At 40.0% G+C, this 20161-nt stretch overlaps 1 protein-coding gene across 5 annotated transcripts; it reads right to left on the bottom strand.

Annotated features, from left to right (window-relative positions):
* Positions 1-7707: 7707 nt before the first annotated feature.
* Positions 7708-20009, bottom strand: LOC137134157 (E3 ubiquitin-protein ligase RNF38-like). Of its 5 annotated transcripts, none has more exons than XM_067518696.1 (13): positions 19884-20009; positions 18594-19084; positions 14809-14861; positions 14452-14633; positions 13413-13836; positions 12815-12955; positions 12479-12667; positions 11503-11664; positions 11296-11399; positions 10737-10818; positions 10528-10649; positions 9920-10019; positions 7708-8782 (listed from the first exon to the last, which is right to left on the bottom strand). In XM_067518696.1, exons 2-13 carry the CDS (start codon positions 18877-18879, stop codon positions 8720-8722), a joined length of 1908 nt encoding a protein of 635 aa, XP_067374797.1. In that variant the 5' UTR covers positions 18880-19084; positions 19884-20009; the 3' UTR covers positions 7708-8719. The 5 variants fall into 5 exon arrangements, with proteins under 5 accessions (XP_067374797.1, XP_067374796.1, XP_067374799.1 ...); XM_067518695.1 differs by having other exon boundaries at positions 18594-19194; positions 19884-19945; XM_067518698.1 differs by lacking the exon at positions 19884-20009 and adding an exon at positions 16726-16760 and having other exon boundaries at positions 18594-18733.
* Between the last annotated feature and the right edge of the window lie 152 nt (positions 20010-20161).

The raw sequence follows: 20161 nt of genomic DNA, 5'->3' as shown, positions 1-20161 counted from the left end.
ATCCCCACAGGGAGTTCAAAGGTCATGTACAGCTAGAGAATGACACAATAGGGTTGGGGGACCTTCTTTTTAAAGGGCAATGCCATGACTTGTTTAAATCCAAAGTGAAAATCAGATAGTAAAATGGACAGTATACACTGCAGTGGAAAAGTTGCTGGCTAAACTCATTCTCAGTGTCAGTTCATCACATTTATTATTTAAATTCATCAAAATTCAAAACAGACCTATGGTATTAATAATAATAATCATACCAGCAAAGTCCCTTTAACTGTACATCAGATCTGCTTTCACCAAACAACAAAATATAGTTCACTTCCTTTGAAGTATAAAAGCTTTATTTCAGGTTATGGAAAATCAAAGTACAAAGTCTGTGGTTTAATATAGATCAACAAGGGGGATGACAGTACTCTGTATTGCTTAGTCATAATGTGGTGAAGCAGCCTCAGTTGGTAGGCCATGATGTGTGTGTATAAAAGCTGCAGAGGTCCCTTTGGTGAAATGAGAGCAGAGAGGAGGACAGGAGGAAGACAGGGCATTAAATGTGCTTTGCAAAAGAACTCCAAATTATTTCACTGCATGGGCAGAAAAAAGAAGGAGGAGGAGAGGAAGCAAATACAGGGAAACAAATCTAAGTAAAATGATGGAAAATATAACAGAAACATATGGTGGACTTCTTTTTTTGACAAAGAAGTTTAATTTAGGTCAAGGAAATGTTGAGGAAACTACTGGAAGGAATTCCACCAAATAAAACAACATTATACAGAATTCATCTATGCCATCAATTTCATGATGTCACAACACTGTGGTTTAAGCTTGGGTCACTTTAAGCACTAAAACAACGAGACTACAGGCTTCAGATTTATTGGCATCCATCCCTAATGCAAGAAGGCAAAACTATTACTTTGAGCACCAAACAGATGCTGTTACTGAGAGCAGTGCACCAAACATCTGAGTAAACTCTGTAAGTGTGACCCCTCAAACATGTGCAGTCATAAGAAGATGCAGGAGTACAGAGTCTGACTCTCACCTGGAGTTTGATTTAACTCCCTCCTTTACAGTTCATACATTGAGGCACTCACACGTGCCATACAATCAACGCGTACTCACAGCTCTAAATGTAACAAAAGCACCCTCCCATCGCTCCCCATTATAACCACCCTGGAGCATCAACCTCCCAACCTCCCCACCCGCCTCTTCTAATGAACATTATCTCTGCATCCTAAAAGCAATGAAGAGGAGCAGAGGGAGGCCAGATTTAATAAGAGCCACTTAGAGCTCCCTGTGGGGTCTGTTAAGTTTCCAAAGAGCCAGCTAGTAACACACATATGCACCACACACACACACACACAGACACGCACACTCATACATATACATGTACAGGATAAAATCTTTTTCCTATGTTTTGCACCAACTGTAACTGATAGCTGAAGATTGACAATATCACAATGTACCAATTATACACACACACACACAAACCTGGCTTCATTAAAGGCCACAACATCCCACCTACTTTGCCTAAACACAAACAACTTCATAATTTTATTAAAAGGCCAGAGATTTAGGATTTCAACCCACTAGAACAATTACGAGTACACTTTACATGAGTGCTCAGCCATTTCCTTCTAGTCTTTTCACTGTGACATTACAGCAGTAACACTAGACTATTAATTCATTCAAGTGAAATATCCCATTATAATGTAGTCATATTATCAATAAATAGTCACCAGGCACTTATAGAGAAAAATGCTTTGTGAATTTAGTGGCTGTGGGGAACCTAAATGGAAGTTTTGATAGCTGACAATTGTACAGCATTTTCTCATGGAAGACACTTTGACATGTAACAGCAGGAAAAGCAAATGTGTAAACAGCAAACTTAATATTTGGTTGCAAATCCCTTGTTTGCAATCATGGCACCAACCCTGCAACTCACTGACTATCATATCTTGTTTTGAAATGAGTTTATTGTGTGTAATATATGAAGTTTTCAATTCTGTCAAAATTCTGAAGTTTCATCTAATGTCCATCTTTTGATCCTAGACCCAAAGCAAACATCTTCAGTATCCAGCATACAGAAAGGAATTAGCTTTGCCGTGCCTGTTCTTTTGGACTATAAACGTTTCATATCAGCCAGAGTCACCTGTACCTCCAGTATAGCTTCAACTCTTCAGCTTGAGAAATGGTCCAATCAGCCTAAATGTAAGAAAACATTTGTGTGAGTGCAAAGGCTTTAAATAATTCTCTCCAAATGCATCTCTCTCAAAAACAACAGCCTATTAACAGGTCAAACATCCATGTAAATTGCAGCCTGGTGGCTCAATGGGTAGATACATCCCAAAACATATATAAGCAGAGCAAGCCCTGCATATATTTGGCTCATTCTGGCAGACCAAGCCACACTGCCATACAGCATACAGTATGGTGTATATGTTTTATGATTATGATTCTTTTGCACACAGCTTCACGTGTATTTGTAATGTATTTTCTCTGTTCCAACAAACACACAAACACTCCTCCTCCATACACTCCTTGGAGTTACAGCAAACCCAACAGCATCTGCATCATCACATTGTATATCATTTGAGTTGATTAAGTTTGTTTAGTTTGGACCTCTCCAAAGCGCCTCCTCCCCAGCCTCCCTGTCCTCTAAAAGTGTCGTTCGTTTGCCTCCGGGCAGCACAGTCAAAGACAGTGTGCCACAGTGAAGTGGCAGATTACCCCACTGGATTATTGTAATCATAAATTCATATCACTAGGGGACATTTGTGTCTTGGACTGACGGTAATAAGACGGGGATTTGTAAAATCCAGACTGGTAGCTTGTCACAGCAAGTCAGTGTCTTGCTCCGGTGGGAAAGAATCAGTGTGATAGGACCTCTAAGATGTGTATTGATGAACGCATGTCATCATCTATCTTTTTCTGTTTCCAATCCTTCTGTCGCTGCTCTGTGTTCTTCACCATTGTTGATGGGCTTTAGTCCGAATTTAACTCATCTGCTATCAGTGCTACTTTTCCTACCTCTCAACCCTTCTTCTTGAGTCAACATACATGTCTCTCATCTCTCTTTATCAAACAAGGATATCAACCCCTGCTGAATATCCAGTAGGTGGGAGAAAATATGTAGGTAATGTTCAGCCTGTAATATTCTGCTTGATTTGGCTGTAGTGCTGCAGAGTAAGGGGGATGTTTGCATGGGCTTCAGCTTTGCCCTCAAAACTTGGCAAAGTCTAGGACATGAGCAAATCCAATGGTCCCCCACACGCATAGTAGGACAGGGTCACACAATCCAGCATGTTCCTATGACAAAGTCACACTTCCTACCCAGAGACATAGGAGAAGGATGAAGAGGAGGAACATTTAAGAGCAACTGATGCCTGCTCCTTTCAGCATGCAGATTTTTCTTTTAATGTTCTGATGAAATACTGCTGCACTTATTAGCTTATCATTTAAGTGTATTCATTTGTAAATCTTTATTTTTGTCATTTCAGTCTTTTTACATGACACAATTTAAAATATTTCTTCTTCTCTATTGAATTATTAATCATTTACTGTGTAGCTGGTACGAAGAGGGAGAGATGCATACAGCAAGTTGTGTTGGTCCAAACTCTTTCTCTGACCTTTTATGACCCACAGTTCACCTTGCAACTGCTACGGGCAACACAATAGTTTCATGTGTTCTATCCGAACAACCAGAACTTCACAGATCTCTGGCAGGCCTCAAATTGTAGCCAATACAACTGACAAAGAGTAACTTATTGGACTCATATTGGTCAATTTGCTACTTTGACTCATTTGCTGGCCCTCTTTGAGAAAGAAACCAAGCTTTTCCATTTTCATTGTCTTCAACTTTGCCTTGGAATCAACACTTAAATACAGCAATAAATCCCATTTCTATGCCCTGGTCTGACACACAGAGCAGACATAAACCACATAACAGAAAAATTACCAGACAAATCATCAAGCCAGCTGGCATCAGATGTGTTTTTCAGCCTCTTAAATAATATTAAATCAATAGAGAAAACCAATGTAATTTAACAACCATGGAGGCTCAGAAATGAAAAGTAAAGAGGTACAGAAAGGGGACACCACCATATGGAAATGGCATATACGACTGATGTAGCTTTAATCAAATTCAAATTGTAGTAGCACATCAGTGAAGACCATGGCAGCACTTAAAGAATATTTTATATGAACAAGTATTGTGATACTAGTATCACATTATTAGTACTGTGAAAAATCTCCATCTATCTCTTACCCTAACCACTTATCGTCTTAAGGGATGCGTAGGTGCTGGACCTCAGCTGTCATGGGGATGAGAGGAGTGGTACATCCTGGACAGCAGGGAAAACATATCCATCTCAGGGCCAACACAGAGACATACACAGACAGACAGATAGACAGACAGACAGAAAGACAACCATTCACACTCACATTCACACCTATGGGCAATTTAGAGTCACCAGACAACCTCTTTGGACTGTGGGATGAAGACAGGCATTAGTTTTTATACTTGCATACAAAGCCAATTTCTAGGAAAGTTGGGGTGCTACATAAAATGTAAATAAAAGGATAATATTTAGATTTTAAACCATTTGAAACCTCTTTTTGAAAAATGTTTTCAGATCACTGTCACGTTTTACAGTTTTGTTATGTTGCAGCCTGATACCTGATATTTTCTAATTAATCTACACTAAGTACAACAAATCTTTGCAGTTTTACACTGAGAAATTTTTCACAATGTGGTAAACCTTGCTCCATACTAACTTCTGAAAGACATTAACCCAATCATAATATTGTGTGTGGGATTGTACAGACATAGGTATATTCTCAAACTTACCTCTCCTCATCAACTACATGTCAAGATGCCATCTCCTGATGCTGCCACCCCCACAGAGCTACCAGTAGCAATATTTCCACACACAAATCTTAGCTCTGCCTGGTCCCTTTCTTCTCCTTTATGTCTCTCTCTCTCCTTCTCGCTCACACACACACAGACACACCTCATATCTCAGTTGTGACAGTAAAGGCATCTGACAACTCAGAACATGATGACATGGCCAACAGCCACCCAGTGTGCAGACGGGGAAATCCATATGAAATAAATATAACACACACTTCACTCACTGCCAGATTAACCTTGATGCTGCTGGAAGTGAAAGATTTTTTTTAAAGGGGCTAAAAGAAGATATAATTGTGTGCGTGTGTATGAATATAAGTGAAGCAGTCAGAACTTGGTGGCCTCGGTTTCTTTTTATATACAAGCGGGATTGAGAATCCTTGTACCCTGTCAGCTTGGGACAGTCTGCACAACACACATGCAAACACACAGTCTTGTGCATGCACATTTAAAGAGCCAGGAGGAAAGAAGCAGAGGTGGCACAGGTGTAGGAAAGCCTCTTCTTTGTTTAGGAGTCAGGACAGAGTCTGTGGGCCTGACCGCTGCAATATTGGTGTAGCATTTTATAAAACAATCAAATAGTAGCAGAATTGAATGCTTTTTTTTGGTTGGAGTAGCATAGTTTTGTACCAAAGGTATAGGCACAGGTATATTTCACTTTCTTCCAAAACCTAAAAACATTCCATTTCTATCCCATAAAAATGTTAGACTCACTCTACTAACAGTGCCATTAGTTTGGATGTTTAGGATTTCCTAAAGTGCAGAGAACTAGAAGGCTGTGTATACAATAAATGCTGATAGGAGAAATGTTCTGTCTGTTCACCTAAAATGTGCTACACTGCTATTTCTTTGAACACACCCCTTTCAACTAATTGCCCAATTGCACAGCCTTACGAGCGTGCATATCATGAATGCTGGGTCGTTTGTTTTCTGAGAATCTACTGCACCTACTGGTAACTTGTTTGCCACATAGCAATAAAAAATATACAAAAAACCTGGATTATTCTGGTTAGTCACATTGTACTGCTATTATTTTGAACAACACTGTAGGTTTAAGACATATAATATACATTAGCATGATTTTGTGACCTCAAAACAATTTTTTAATCCTGTCAAGAATCAGTCATGACCGCTATCACTACCACTATATCTGGAAATGTGTGGTGTGAAAATGATTTAAATGTGGTCAAGTTTTGAAATGACAACTCACAGTCCATCTCTTCTACAGACGTTAAAACAAACATTAAACTAAAATCACCTACCATAAAAAACTGGGCAATTTCTTGCCCCATACAAGCCTTTATAAGAGGGAGAAAGGGACAAAGCAACACGAGACAAATGTTGTTTGTTCCCTGAGTTGAGTACCTGGTCAGACAGGTTTAAGTAGAGCACCCCCATCACTTGCGCTTCACTGGTCCACAGGGGAAGTAGGTAGGAGGTGTGGGTGGTGATCATAACAGAGAGAAAGAGGAAGGTGGAGGAGAAGATGCATAGATAAAAGACAGGAAAGAGGAATGACGGTGTGGTGAGACAGTAGATGACTGAAAGAAAAAAAGATGTGGAGTAACAGATGCTGTGAAACATGGTTGAAAGAAAGAAAGCTGAAAAACAACAAAAGGAGTGAAGTGCTCCAAGAAGCTTTTTAAATAAACATGGAATCAGTAGGTGAGTGTTTTAATCCACCTACTGGTTGTTACCTTTCTGTGTGGAGTTTGCATGTTCTACATGTACTTTATGTGGGCTTCGTCCAGGAACTCCACTTTCCTCCCACAGACAAAAACATGGTGTTAGGTTACTTGGTGACTGAATTGAGTGTGATCGGTTTTCTCAGTGTTTGACCTGTGAACTTTCAGGGCATTTCACGTCTCACTCCTGCAACCCTTAACAGGATAAGGATTTGCTATTACAACTATTACACTGTCTAGAGAGGGCAATTATTTTACTTTTTAAAACCTACATATAGACATTGAAGATATATTTATTTTATAGATGCGAGTTTGCACACTCTGGTTGAAACTATTACTATGAGTTTGATCACATGCGAAGAAGATCATAACGTGTCACTTTCTTCACGCACATGTAAATCGTTTGGAGTGAAAAACAATGACATTTGTGTCGCCTTCGCCTCAAGCAGCTTCATGCACATTGCTTTAAAAAGGCCATTTGTGCGCCGAAGCCTAGAAGTGTCATCTGTCTTTTGGAATTGCTGATACTGTAATTGCATGTAGATTTCACACTCTGTGAAACAACCAAAGGCAGAAGACAACAGGTGTGTGCTGCAAGGTGGATGGCTTGGCTGCCTGGCAACACACCAACTACAGACACAAAATGTAGTTCGTCTACGGTGCCCTTTAATTGATTAGGCACGTGATTCGAATACCTTATTTACGGTTAGGATTGTTGTCCAAATTTCAGATTTTTTATACAATTCTGCACATCTTTTTTTATGTGAAGTTACCTACTCCTTTTGATTTCTCCACAATGTTGTTTCTACACAGCAACAATTTACATTAACACGATTATTATTTAGATTAAAAACTGTCTCTTTTTGTACAAGACCTGTAAACAATTATCATCTGCACTAAATCAGTATTAATTAGATAACTGTAACCCAAAAGGTAGCACATGTTCCAGAGCTTACATTGTTACAATAAGCGGTTGCAGTCGTATACGAGCAGTAACACCGCCTACTTGCCATCTTGAAGCTGATGCACTCTGCCTCTCAAAATCATGAATCGTTGAAGTCTAGCAAACTTTTACTTCACTGGCTCTTAACTGACAGTTTGAAAAAAGTAATGAATACATATCAAATGTTAAGTTTAAAAAGTTCATATCAAGCCTTTTATTTGGTTTACAGATATTCATAGATTTATACAGTATATATAGATATATGTATATATGCAACACGTGTGCCACTGCAAAGTCACAGAGAAGGAAAGAAAGGAAAACAAAAATATATATACTGTGCTTAAATTCAAAGTAGGGCTGTGAAGCGCTTTTAAATGAATGAGGACCAAAACCGGAATGATGAGGTAACTGCCAGGCAGGAAAACAATCACTTATTATGGTCTAATAATAATAATAATAATAATAATAATAATAATAATAATAATAATAATAATAATAATAATAATAATAATAATAATAATGTACTAAAACAAACTAATCAAAAAGGCAACCGAGAAGTATAGTGGCAGCATGGACCCTTAGTGTCAAACTAGAGAAACTATTAAGTCTATAACATACACACACAGAGTATGCATACAGACAGACAGTGCATTAACGTACAAACAGGAAGTAAATTCAGTCACTCATGAGAGCAAAAAAACTCTCAGATGTCATTATTCTTGTCTGATACACAACACCTCAGGCATGCTCCAGGACATCTAAAAATCTCTCTCACCCACACACACACACTGAAAACACACAGTCATGTACCACAGCCCTGCATTATAGGGCTAACCAAACAACAGTTGCACAGTTTGTTGTGCATGCATGTGCACACACACACACACAATGGTGCGTCAGGTTGCCATTCACTGAGGATGTGATACCAGAGTTCATGTGAAAAGGAAAGACTGATACTGATGCACAATAGTGAAATAGGCCAAAGAGAGAATCAGTTGAAAGTAATGGAAGAAAAGAAAAAGGGCTAAAGAATGATAGGACAACAAACTAGCAGAAAATGCCACACAACAAGGTAACAAAGGTTGTGTAAGAATGTGTGTGTGTGTACATCCACGCACATGTGCATCAATATATTCAGAGCAGGCAGTGCTGAACATGTCTGACAGACAATAGGGAGTATCTGGCTCCCTCATGTGGTCACTCTGAGTCTCTTTGGACTTCTGAGGCATCTGCCCTACAAATAGGACACGTCCGGTTGGCCTGGAGACGGAGTAAAAACAACAAGAGAAACAAAAAGTCATGATCATACAAAATGCCTTATCTCAGTTAGTCATATGGTCTGTAACTAAACTTGCCATTACAAAGTACACTGGATTTCAATGTTAAAACCTATTTCACACTGAGGCGTTGGGAAAGGCCTTACGTATCTAAAATCATAAGACTGTGATATTATGACACAACAACTTGATGTTCAAGCACCACTTTTAGCATTTTCAGTTGAAAAAAAATAAATACATAAATAAAAATAAATCACATGTTGAGGTATGCATATAGTGTCTGTGTCACTTGATTAATTTCTACCCAAATTGAGCATTAGATTTTTTAGAATTTTGGTTATGACTCTAAACTCAACATTACCTGCTCATTTACCAATAAACAAGGTTCATAGCTTGACATGAATCTCTGAAAATGTGCGGTGAACTCTATGTATAAAAAGGGGGTTGTGTGTCAGATGGACACAGTGAGTCCGTTTACATGGACTTAGTAACCTGGTTGCAGAGCTGGCTTTCCCAGAAAAGCTGATTTCTTAACTGTCATGTAAACGAGAAAGCTGGTTGGGAATTAGGGAAACCTGGTTTCCCCAGGTGGATTTCTGTCGGAGAACGCAGATTTCTCTGCCATGCATACGTGTAGCCAGCTTTCTCCAACTGCACATGTGCTTGAAAAAAGGCTGCAGACAGCAAGCTGCATGCAGCAGTCTGAATGAATGAATGAAAGTACAGATCGTTAACGAGTTAAAGTGGCGATGCCGCCTCACTTAAAATACAACGTCCGCCTAAGACCCGACAGAAAATTTAATTAACACAAAGGGTCTCGTTGAAGTCTAAATAAGTCACCTTCCCCCGTGGATTTTTTACATTCATACTGTTGTGAATCAGCAGCATGCGTCTTTCCTTTCTCTCCCCCTGCGCTGTCACTCAAGCAAATACAAACAGACACACGCAGCGAGAGAGAAAAAAAAGGTAAAATACAGTTAAAATATGTGCGGCAGGAGTCCAAAATAAGTCCGAGGTGGGGGAGAATCAGGCTACTCTGCTGTTTAATGTATCCTGGTTACTTAAGTGCATGTAAACGCAGTCAGTGAGTTCTACTGGATCCAGGGTTGGCAGTATTTACCCTCAGCCACTTGTCGACACACTTCCCATGGAACTCGTGGCTGCAGGGCAGGACTCGCAGCAGTTGGCGCGATTCAAAGTCACTCATGCACACCACACACCTGCAACACAACAGATATGATCAAGCAAACAACAGCAACACACAGGTAACGTGTTTAATTGAGGGCACTGAGGATTTACACTGGCCAGTTAAGTCTCTAGTAAAAATGTTCCTAGAAGTTATCTGGATGTCTGTTAATCATGACAAAACATTTTCCTTATACTAGGTTTTACCCTGGAAGTACTGAAACTGCCTCCTCATACCGGTATTAATGCAACATATGTGGAAGCTCCTTAATGGGTAGAAACATTTTTCCACAATGCCCAAGTATTTGCTACTTTATTATTAGCTTGTAAACCCTTATTTCTATCAAAGTATTACTATTTTCAAATTGAAATACAAGCTTCTGTAAACAAAACAGTAAATACTTTAAATGTGATTTAAGGAGGATACATAGATAGATAAACACATACGTCATAATATATTTCATAACAATAATTACTTCGTTTAGTAATAATTCATCTAATAAACAAGTGATCATCTGGTGGTTGTAAAAGTGTAGCACTCACAGTGTTTGTTCGGACTGATGGTTATTTGGATTAAACCGATAGGAAGGAAGCTGTTCAATGTCCCCCTTGGTCAGCCCTCGTAGTTTGGCCTCTCCCAGGCGTTCAGCGAGGTTCAGGAGGGCCTGTTGGAGAAAAAACAAGCAACATCACAGAAGGCAGAGACTGCATCCAGCTAACAGAACAAAAGCAAGAAACATCTGAAGACAAACCTCATAATTTTCCACTTCTCCATCATCTACATCAAGCTCTAGACTGATCGCAGATCCTGTGGGCTGGACTGGCAGCATTGAACTACAGATTTAAAAATAAATTCTCTTAACAAAGAAAAGCTTTATTAAAATATAAAAAAAAAAACCTGCATTCATATAAGTATGATCTTTAATTGCTAATGTACTTTAATGATTCTGTGTTAAAGCCTAAAGAAAAGTTTGCACCTGTTCCTCTAGACTCAATTATTCTGTCTTTGTAGTCACAACTTTTATGCCACTAATCTTTGTTAATGCATTTATTTTTAGTGCTAATGACTTATGACATCTCGATATGTTTTGAATTAATTTTTTTTATAATTTGTAACTTGAGGATTTGGTCACTCATTTCCTTTTGTGCTGTTTTGCCTGAAATAATATTAGTCACCCAGTATTATCACTAGCTGCAATTAGTTGCATACTGATTAAATACGAGATCATCTGATTTATACATGGATGAGAAAAAGATAAGATCCTTTTGATTTTTAATTCTAGTATTAAGATATTGTATACATCTACTTACAGGAAATAAGGCAGGAGGCTGGGGTGGTAAGGCGAAGGTGGCAGTGGTTGTTGCGAGCGGTACCGTCGCCCCGGGAGACGCCGAGGAATAAAATTGGGGTAGGACTAAGATGCAAATGATAACACATACATGTATGGTCATTTTTCATTTCCATGATTCTCCATAATTAAAAGAAATTAATAATTTTTTTAGCATAATGGTTCTCACCACTCCAAAGAACTCCTGTGGCAAGGGGTCATGGGAGAGAAAGTGAAGCTGTGTGGAGTGTGGAGTGAGGGCAGGGTGAGGGGCAGGTGGGTAGTGAAGCCCCGCACCCAAAGACAAGTGCTCGCCCAGCAGCTCCACATCATTTTCTATCCGCTGTAATGGCTAAGAAAACAAAGGCAAACCGAGATCACTATAATGAAAGACGTGTATGTGGTGGAGGCGGTTTATCAAGCCGTTCACCAAATCCTTCATTAATACTCAAAACATATTACAAATAATTATAACAGTACACTCCATAGGAAAACAATTGACAAGAATCATACAGACATGTTTTTGTGGCATTGTTTTGGTTGTCAATTTTGACAGCTGTTTCAATATCCATTGTAGTTAATATCAAAGCCACATAAAACTCAAATGTACCCAAACTGTATTTCAGCTACAGGCTTTTGGAGAAGTGCTGTCATACATGGTTCCGTGGGAGCAATATTAAATTTCAGAGAGAACCCAGCTGTTTGACTAGAGTCTGCTTCACAATAAACAAAATACTGAAAACATTTTCAACATTTTTCATTTAAGGCATAATTTAAGGCATAAACAACAAGCTTTTCATCTTTAACTGCAACACCACCATATTCTATGTCATTCTGATTTAATACTAAAAACTATACCGTTTAATGTAGATGCAAACACTAAAGGAGAACAGCACAAATTGTTCAAATGTGTAAAATGCATCATGTATTTTGCCTACATTGTAAAGCCTGTTTACTGCTGCATTTTTTATGGCAGGTGGAACATTGCTGACTGTCAAGACTGACAAGAATTTGTATTTTAACGAAAACAAAGGAGGACATAATCAGAACATAAGACAATAAAATATTTTATAAAAGTTCCAATATTCACAAATCTTGCTTTTATTACAAAAATCACTGAGGTTAAAACAAACTCACCATTACACAACATATCCGTTTGCACTTACCGATCGGGCTTGCTGTGTTGGATATGGTCCAAACTGTCCAGGCTGAGGCAGGTGAGCTGGGTGGTGGGAAAGGTGTGCTGGGGGGTGGGGAAGGTGAGGAGGAGGAAGCAGGAAGGCTGGGTCACTAGACAGCAGTGATGGGAATGGGTAAGGCATGGGCAAGTGTTGAACTGAACAAGTCTGAAGGACCTGGCAAAGAGAGGAAAAAGTTTCTTAGGTGAGACATGTTGCAAACAGCAATTATGAAAACATCAAAGAATGAACATTCATCAAGAACAGGAATGGTGCAAATGCGGCAATAGTTGGAATTCATTTCCTACAGAAACACACACTCACAGGAGGAGGGACACTGCAGACTGGATAGTGCTGTCCACTGAAGACCACTGAGCATGCTGGGATCTGTTGAGGGGCGGAGCGAGGCGGCAGGCCTGGCGGCGCTCCAGGTGGAGACAGAGGATACGACACTGGAGCTGGTCCCTAAATATCGAGATCAAAAGGGCAAAAGTAGTCAAATTTACACACTTACACATATCAGACCGAAAGATGAGCAACTATAATTAGGAGACTCTAAATACATCCCCCTGTAGATCAAATAAAGCCAATCAATTTGTCATACCACAGATGTCCCTTGGTGATAAGCAAAAACTGGGATTTCTACAGAATAAACTTAAAATTTACATGTTAACAAACTGATCTCTTTGAATTGGTTGATTTAATCGATCCAGTATGAAGCCTGTTTACAAATGCATATTGTTATTTATAAAATAATGAGCATGATTCTTTCAGACAAATAATTCCTGCTTTTTTGTTTGTTTTTTGTATGTATTTTCCTGTGGGGAGGATTTAGTAAAAATTTTAATGTTGCAGGCACACACACACACCTACCTTTGTTTTTTCCATATACCAATGAGGCCACATCACCTCTTAAACTTACCTGCTCGTGAAGGTCCAGCATCACACTGCTGTGTTGCTGGGAAGGGTGTGGATGTGGATGGGCCCCAGGGTGCAGTATCCGAGGTGAAAGGTTGGGTGACTGGTGGAGGGGCCTCGGGGAGGGGTTTGAAGTATGGTACCCTGGGCGTTCTTCAGGCCCAGGCCCAGGCCCACGGGGAGGTTGCTGGCTGTAGGGTGTGTAGCCCTGAGTGGGAGCCGGGTGGCGGTAGTTCTCATCCTGGTGGCTGGGTGACGGACCGTGATGAGAGTGTAGGTGGTGGTGGTGATGATGGTGTGCATTTGGGTGGTGATGGTGGTGGTTGTTGTTGTTATTGTTGCTATTGTAGTGGTGGTGGTTGTTGTGGGCATGATGATGGTGGCGGGTCAAACGGTCTCTCCGGCCACGCTGACGCCTCATTGGAGGGCTGAGTTAGAAGAAAGAGGGGAAAACTAAAGAAAAGGCAAAAGGAACTATGTGGTCACTTCCATCATCATTAACACAGGAGCTGCCACTTCCTGCAAAATATTAAGCCCAACTAAAATTGTAAATGATATTAGGGCCATAAAACACAATGTATTCAAGCATAAAGTTTTGCCTTTAGTGCTCTACATGTTTTTTCAAGAGAGATAATTCTCTGGTGTGTTGGAAAAAAAAATAGGGGGAATGTTTTGTCACTTTACCTCTAAAAAGGTGTAGTAAAACACTTAACACATCGGAACAGAAGTTGAGAGATTTTTTTTATTAATGTTTTGAAATTTACCAGCTGTTATGAAATGAAACCTCCACACACACCTTGAAACTGCGAAAATGCGCAAATACTGGTGAAATATTTAATAATGTTGAAAATCGTATTCATTGTTTAATTTTGTCTGGATGTATTAATCTCAAGAATATGGATTATTCTAGACTAAAGAAGTTAACATAGATAGTTTGACATTTTTGTGCTTGGGATTTGTCATTTTGAATTCTTCACTGGCTGGACAATTCAAAATAATACTGAAAATAACTGTATGTATCTGTGTCACATTCATACACTTACCTACGACGGTTGCGACCCGGCGTGTGGCATCTCTCTGGCATGTAGTGGGGGTGCTGTCTGCGACTGGGTGGCAGCTCCCAGGGACGAATTGGAGAGGAGGGAGTAGAGGGAGGACCAGAGTTCAGATCCAACATAGACTGCTGGGAAAGACGCTGCCTTTTTGGGCTTGGGCTGTCTTCCATCTGCACAAAGAGGTGAAGGAGAAGGGGCAAAAAAGGGGAAGGTTCATCAGGGGAAAAAAAAAAGGAAGACATAGGGGAGAATGAACATAAAAGAAAACATAATATACAAATGTTAGGCAAACCAGGACATGGGTCCTGCAGAGACAAGAAAGCTTGTCTCAAGTCTTATACTTACTTTGTCTTGATCCTCACTGCACACATTGTCTGGATGAAAATGTACCACTCCCCCTGGAAGCCAGAGGGAAAATAGATGATAATTTGATAAGATAGGGTTGAGAAAAATCAACATCACCAGACAAATGGACATACAACACCAACAACACACAAGCAGCTGTTTGCTGCTCGTTTTATTTTCCATTCTCCGATCTTAGTGTAAGCCAAAAAAAAAAAAAGACTTTATCATGAGGCAGGCTGGCTGAGTTACTTGAACAGCTCAGACTTAACACCACAAAATCCAACTGCGATAACAAAAATGCCTGTCTGAAAGCTCGCTTCACAAACAGGAGTCCCCTGTTCTCACTGAGGGTCAGTCTCCCAAACAGGCTGTTAAATTTCCTGTTTAAACTGGCAAATAAAAGAAGCCCATCTCTGGAATTGTCACACTACACTCTTCTCTGGTTTTCACATACAAATCATACCCTGTGATTGACCATGAAACCCCTCACACATGCACACTCAAAGAAACAAAGACTTACAAACACAAATGTACTACACACCCGAACAGGTTTTTGACATCACTGACATTATATAGTCTGAATCCTGATAATGACTTCTGTCTCTAGTAATCAGCTCACTGTAACCATCACGTGTATCGGAGTTAACCGTCATGTAGGAAACGATTAGTAGACTGATCGATTAGGTGACTGAAAATTTACCTGCAACCATTGTGATAATTGGTTTATTTATTTAAGTAATTCTTCTATGAAAATGTCATTTTTGTGCTTCAGAAAGCACTGGGTTTAGGTGTTTGTGCTGGGAAGCCTCTGCTGTCCTGAAGTATCCCTAAGCAAGGCAGCAAAATATTGTTGGCTATGCGAAAGCCTCTCATTATCATTTTTCTTTTCCTACTGTTTTTTTTATATTATTTCCTTGTGGTGGAACACCAAAAGAGCAAAATCAATGGAACATAAAAAAAAAAATCTTAATAGTACAAATGGGATCAGTATGTACAAAAAAATTTATGAAAAAAAAAAAAAAAATCACGTCACTGAATAATGCTCCAATGCTATAAGCAAAATCTTTGGGTAAAAAAAACAAAAAAAAAAACCACAATGGTTCACCAGCTGTTTTATCTTCCAGTCCACATGTACAATCTGGATGCATTTCACTGAAATACAGACATTTCAGTAGCTTAAGAAGGATGTCCTTGAACTCAGTTGATGCAAGTTTCCTTTAATCACCCAAAAAAAAAGCCCCCCCCCGCCAATCTTTTCATTTCAGCTTCTATGCCTCGCTCATCCAAACAGGCCCTTCAGCCTCCTCAGAAACAACAGATCTGAACGTAACCCCCACCCCTTTCTTGTTGTTGTGACGCGACTCCAGAGCCATGTGAAGTCTGCAGATAATGACAGCTCAAAGACGCCCTGCTAGCGACTGTGGAGAACAGAGGGACAGTCAGGAGACCTACTAGTGCACAGTAGTTCCAGCACACTGGCTGATATCTTCATTTATCTACCATCCCTTTTCCTTTAGACCTCATTTCCTGGGCCCCTGCCTGACACCCATGAGTTTTGTGCAGAACTCAGTCTGTTAATGCTGATTTACCCCAGGGGCCTTAGGAAACGGGATAGTGAGCCAGACTGGACGGGTTTGGCTAGTGAGCACACATGACCTTGTTTCCTCTGTGCATAGCTGCTGGGGAAGACTGACACCATTTCTTAGATGACTGACAATCAAACGGAGCAAGGTAGTATGAGATGCCATCATGTAGCAGTTTACTCGTGTTCTTTATCTGAAATACAAAGACTTGAATTCTTCTTTGGAAAAAGAGAAACAATCTTATACCCACATAGTGATTTCATGCAATATTGTATTAATAACGATTTGTAAAAACTGGTCACACTGATGACAGGTTGTTGGATGCAACACTTACTATTTAAGCTACACTGGGTGATAAGATGACTGGAACTGAGGGAGTGAAAGAGGAAGAAAAAAGCAGGATAAAAAAAAGAAGTGAGGACACCTTTTAACACCCCTAAATTCAACACTCACATTCTTGAAAAAATATTATTCCAAGAGGCACAATATGGCATGTAGAAAGATAAACAAGCAGAGACAAGACGGAAATCTGTAACATATTTATCCATACACAAGCATGTTATACACACAAAGAGAAAAACACACAAAGACCTAGCAATTAAGGAAGAGGCACATGCAGTTGCTAAGAGGAAGAAGGCAGCTCACACAGCTGGGATATACACCAAGTAATTTACACAAACCCCTCTGTAGTCTCTCAATTTGAGAAGCAAGTGTTTCTGTGTTCCCCCTCTGTGTGGGTTATTTTGGGAATTTGGCAATGGTGCCTTTATTACAACAGAGGACCATTAGAAGCCTGCTTTTATTCATTCACTGCACTTTTTTGCCTTTGAGGGAATCCAATCTGGTATTACAGAAGGTTTCTCCGATCACTTAACAACAGCCAGCATAGAAAACATAATAAACACTGGGCGGACTGGTGTTGAAAATAATGAAATGGGGCAAGAGTGCATCGATACCTTGAAATTTGTTCTCTGGCAGTTTTAATTGTTTCCTCATCTTATTTCTTACATGTTTTGGGGAGTTGCCTATTTGGTGAATCTCAGCTGGGTGAATACTCATTGCTGTTTTCTGCATACAAGACCAATATAGGTACGGCTTTAAGACATTTGGCTAGACAAAAGAAACAAACAACTAACATCATTCTGCTGTTCATTCTTTTGTTTCTTTGTGTTTGGACTATGCTTTGAAACCTTAATATCAATGTTTACTCAATTCTACCCTGGACCACTAGATGATAAATCTGGTGACTACTTTGGGATAATATACAGCTTTGCATGGACTAACTATAATAGCATTGGGGTGTGTGTGTAAAAACTTCACAACGTTCAGCTTATAAAGAGGACATTATTGTTTGTATACCACTTTTATTTTATCTTTTATACTTGACTTTTAAATCAAGTATCATTTTTTTAATTGACATCATCAATATAACATCACATAATTGCTTTTGAGGTTTTTAAGTCTAACTAGCTTCGCAGTTTGCCTAACTAGTATATAAGGAAGCGACATTTCATTTGAGATATTTAAAAAAAAAAAAACAGAACTTTCAGCTATTTAAGCAACTATTAGCCAGCTATTTTTTCTAACTTTGCTTGGAAAATCCTTTCAGCTCCTTAGCAATCACAGTGCATTCTTTTTTTAAATGCTTTTTCGATTTACAAATTCAAGGTTTTGTTTCAAAGCAAAACGGCTCTTTTAATCAGAATCCTATTAAACTTATATCTCATAATACTGAAGAAGAGCATGTAGATTGTCACAACCACCAGACATATGCCTCCTTCTCTAATCTATACAGAAATAACATAATACAGTACGACCTGCAGGCCTTCAGCACCACCATGCTTGGACTATCCAAAAGGAAAAATCCTGCAGTGCTAAATTCCAACTTAGGTCAAGGATAATTTTCACTGTGAAGATAAAGCCAGGCAGGAGAATATAACACAAAGTTCCAGAACCTATTTTGCCCTATTTACCTAAGTTAATACTACTCAAACTTCTATAGAATCGCCTCTGTTAGCTCGGCTGACCTGACATGTGGTTTCCCTTTCAAGCAACAGCTGGCAGTGAAAGCCCCAAGCCTTTTAGTTAAATGTCTCGAAGCTGGTAGTGGTCTGCCTGCATCCCTCAGGGGGTGTATCCTGTGTTAGTGTGTAACGATGCATCTAGCAGGGCTGCAGGCCCCATTTACCGAAGTCTGCTTACCGGCTCCGGGGTGTCTATGGGCTACGTGTGAGGAGTGGCGCTGTGCCCCTGCAGACAGGTAGCTCCCCTGGGCGTGCTGCTGCTGGCTATCGGGGTAGCTACGACCACCATAGTGCGGCGCCCAGCCGGGGTTGCTCTGCTGTGCGTAGCTCACACCTCCTCCGCTGGCGTTCATCAAGCTCCCGTTACCGGCGGAGTTACTGCTGCCATTGCTTCCAACACTGCCGTTCATCCCGAAATGAAAGAAGCCAGACCGAGACCGAGATCGCGTCCTCGGGGGGTCCATGGCTCGGGGGGAGGAGGAGGGCGATGGTGGATGGACGTGATGAAGGTAGGCTGGAGAGATGAACGTCCAGAAACGGGCAGGAGCGTCCCTTTTCAGACCTCTTCTCCGCGCCTCAGTCCACCCAGTTAGCTCTGATGACGACCAGTTATGGCGTTTTTTTCCGGGGCATTGGAGACTGCTGTTTTAATTTAATGAGATATGGTACCTGGAAGCAGCGGGTTCAGGAAAGTCACACAAGCACCAGGTGCACCGTCTGAATCCACTCTTCCAAATGCTATCTGAGCGGGTCAACTCAATGGAAACCTATTTGTTTTACTAATTATAAATGTAAATATGCTTTTAGAAATACTCTTATAGCAGCTTACAGCAGAAAAAAAACTACGATTGGCATATCATTTTCTATATGTTAAGATTTTCGTCATTAACAGAGCAGCGGTGCAAGTCTATTGTCTTTTCACAGCGGAAAACTGTCAGCCTTTACCTGAACCATAAAGTAATGGAATTGAAAAATGTCGCATGTAATCCGTCCCTGTAGACGTGAGTCCATTGCACACGCGTATATTAATATTCAGCTGCAACTGAAGTTATTATATCGCTTGCTTTCTGCCAACAAAAGCTAACTAGCTAAGTTACATACTTAAATGCCTCAACACCAGCAAGATGGCTAGCTGTCGAGCCTTGGCAAACTAAAGGAAACCAGCCGACAGCTACAAAGTAATTAGTACAAGATTGTGAATAAACTCTAATTAAATTGCAAATGGTAGCCTATTATAAGTAGTGAAGTCAGACCCATTTGCGTTGTCTAACTGTACATTCTCGTTATTTAGTACAATTGCGATTTTCCAGCTAGCCTAAGGCTAACAGGAAGCGAGGTCTGGGGAAGAAAACAAGTACAACAGTGCCGACATTACAAGCTAGCTAACACATTGTATTGATGTTACACTAGTCGTTCAACAGTACTATCCGCGCTTTATCTCAAACCGTAGGAGAAAACAGATAGCTACCTTATCCGTCAAAAAAGATGGACAGCATTAATTTAAATCCCCTCTCGCTTCTCACTATCGAGTGTTTTCTCTGGTCAGCGGGGAGTGTAGTGAAATCAATCAATGGGAGTTTCACATCTCTTTCAAGTCACCTATAATCGATCTCAGAGAAACGTCATTCCTCACAAGGCAAACCCGTTTTATATTTGTAAGACAATAACATAAACCCCATAGAAATAAGCAATACAATTCACCCGAAACCAATTAAAACAAATTTTGTCTGAGTATTGAAAGTGAAT

This window comes from Channa argus, chromosome 10 (assembly GCF_033026475.1).
Source record: "Channa argus isolate prfri chromosome 10, Channa argus male v1.0, whole genome shotgun sequence".
Taxonomy (NCBI): Eukaryota; Metazoa; Chordata; class Actinopteri; order Anabantiformes; family Channidae; genus Channa; species Channa argus.
Note: the sequence above shows the minus strand (reverse complement) of the source record. Positions and strands in the feature narration are given on the sequence as shown.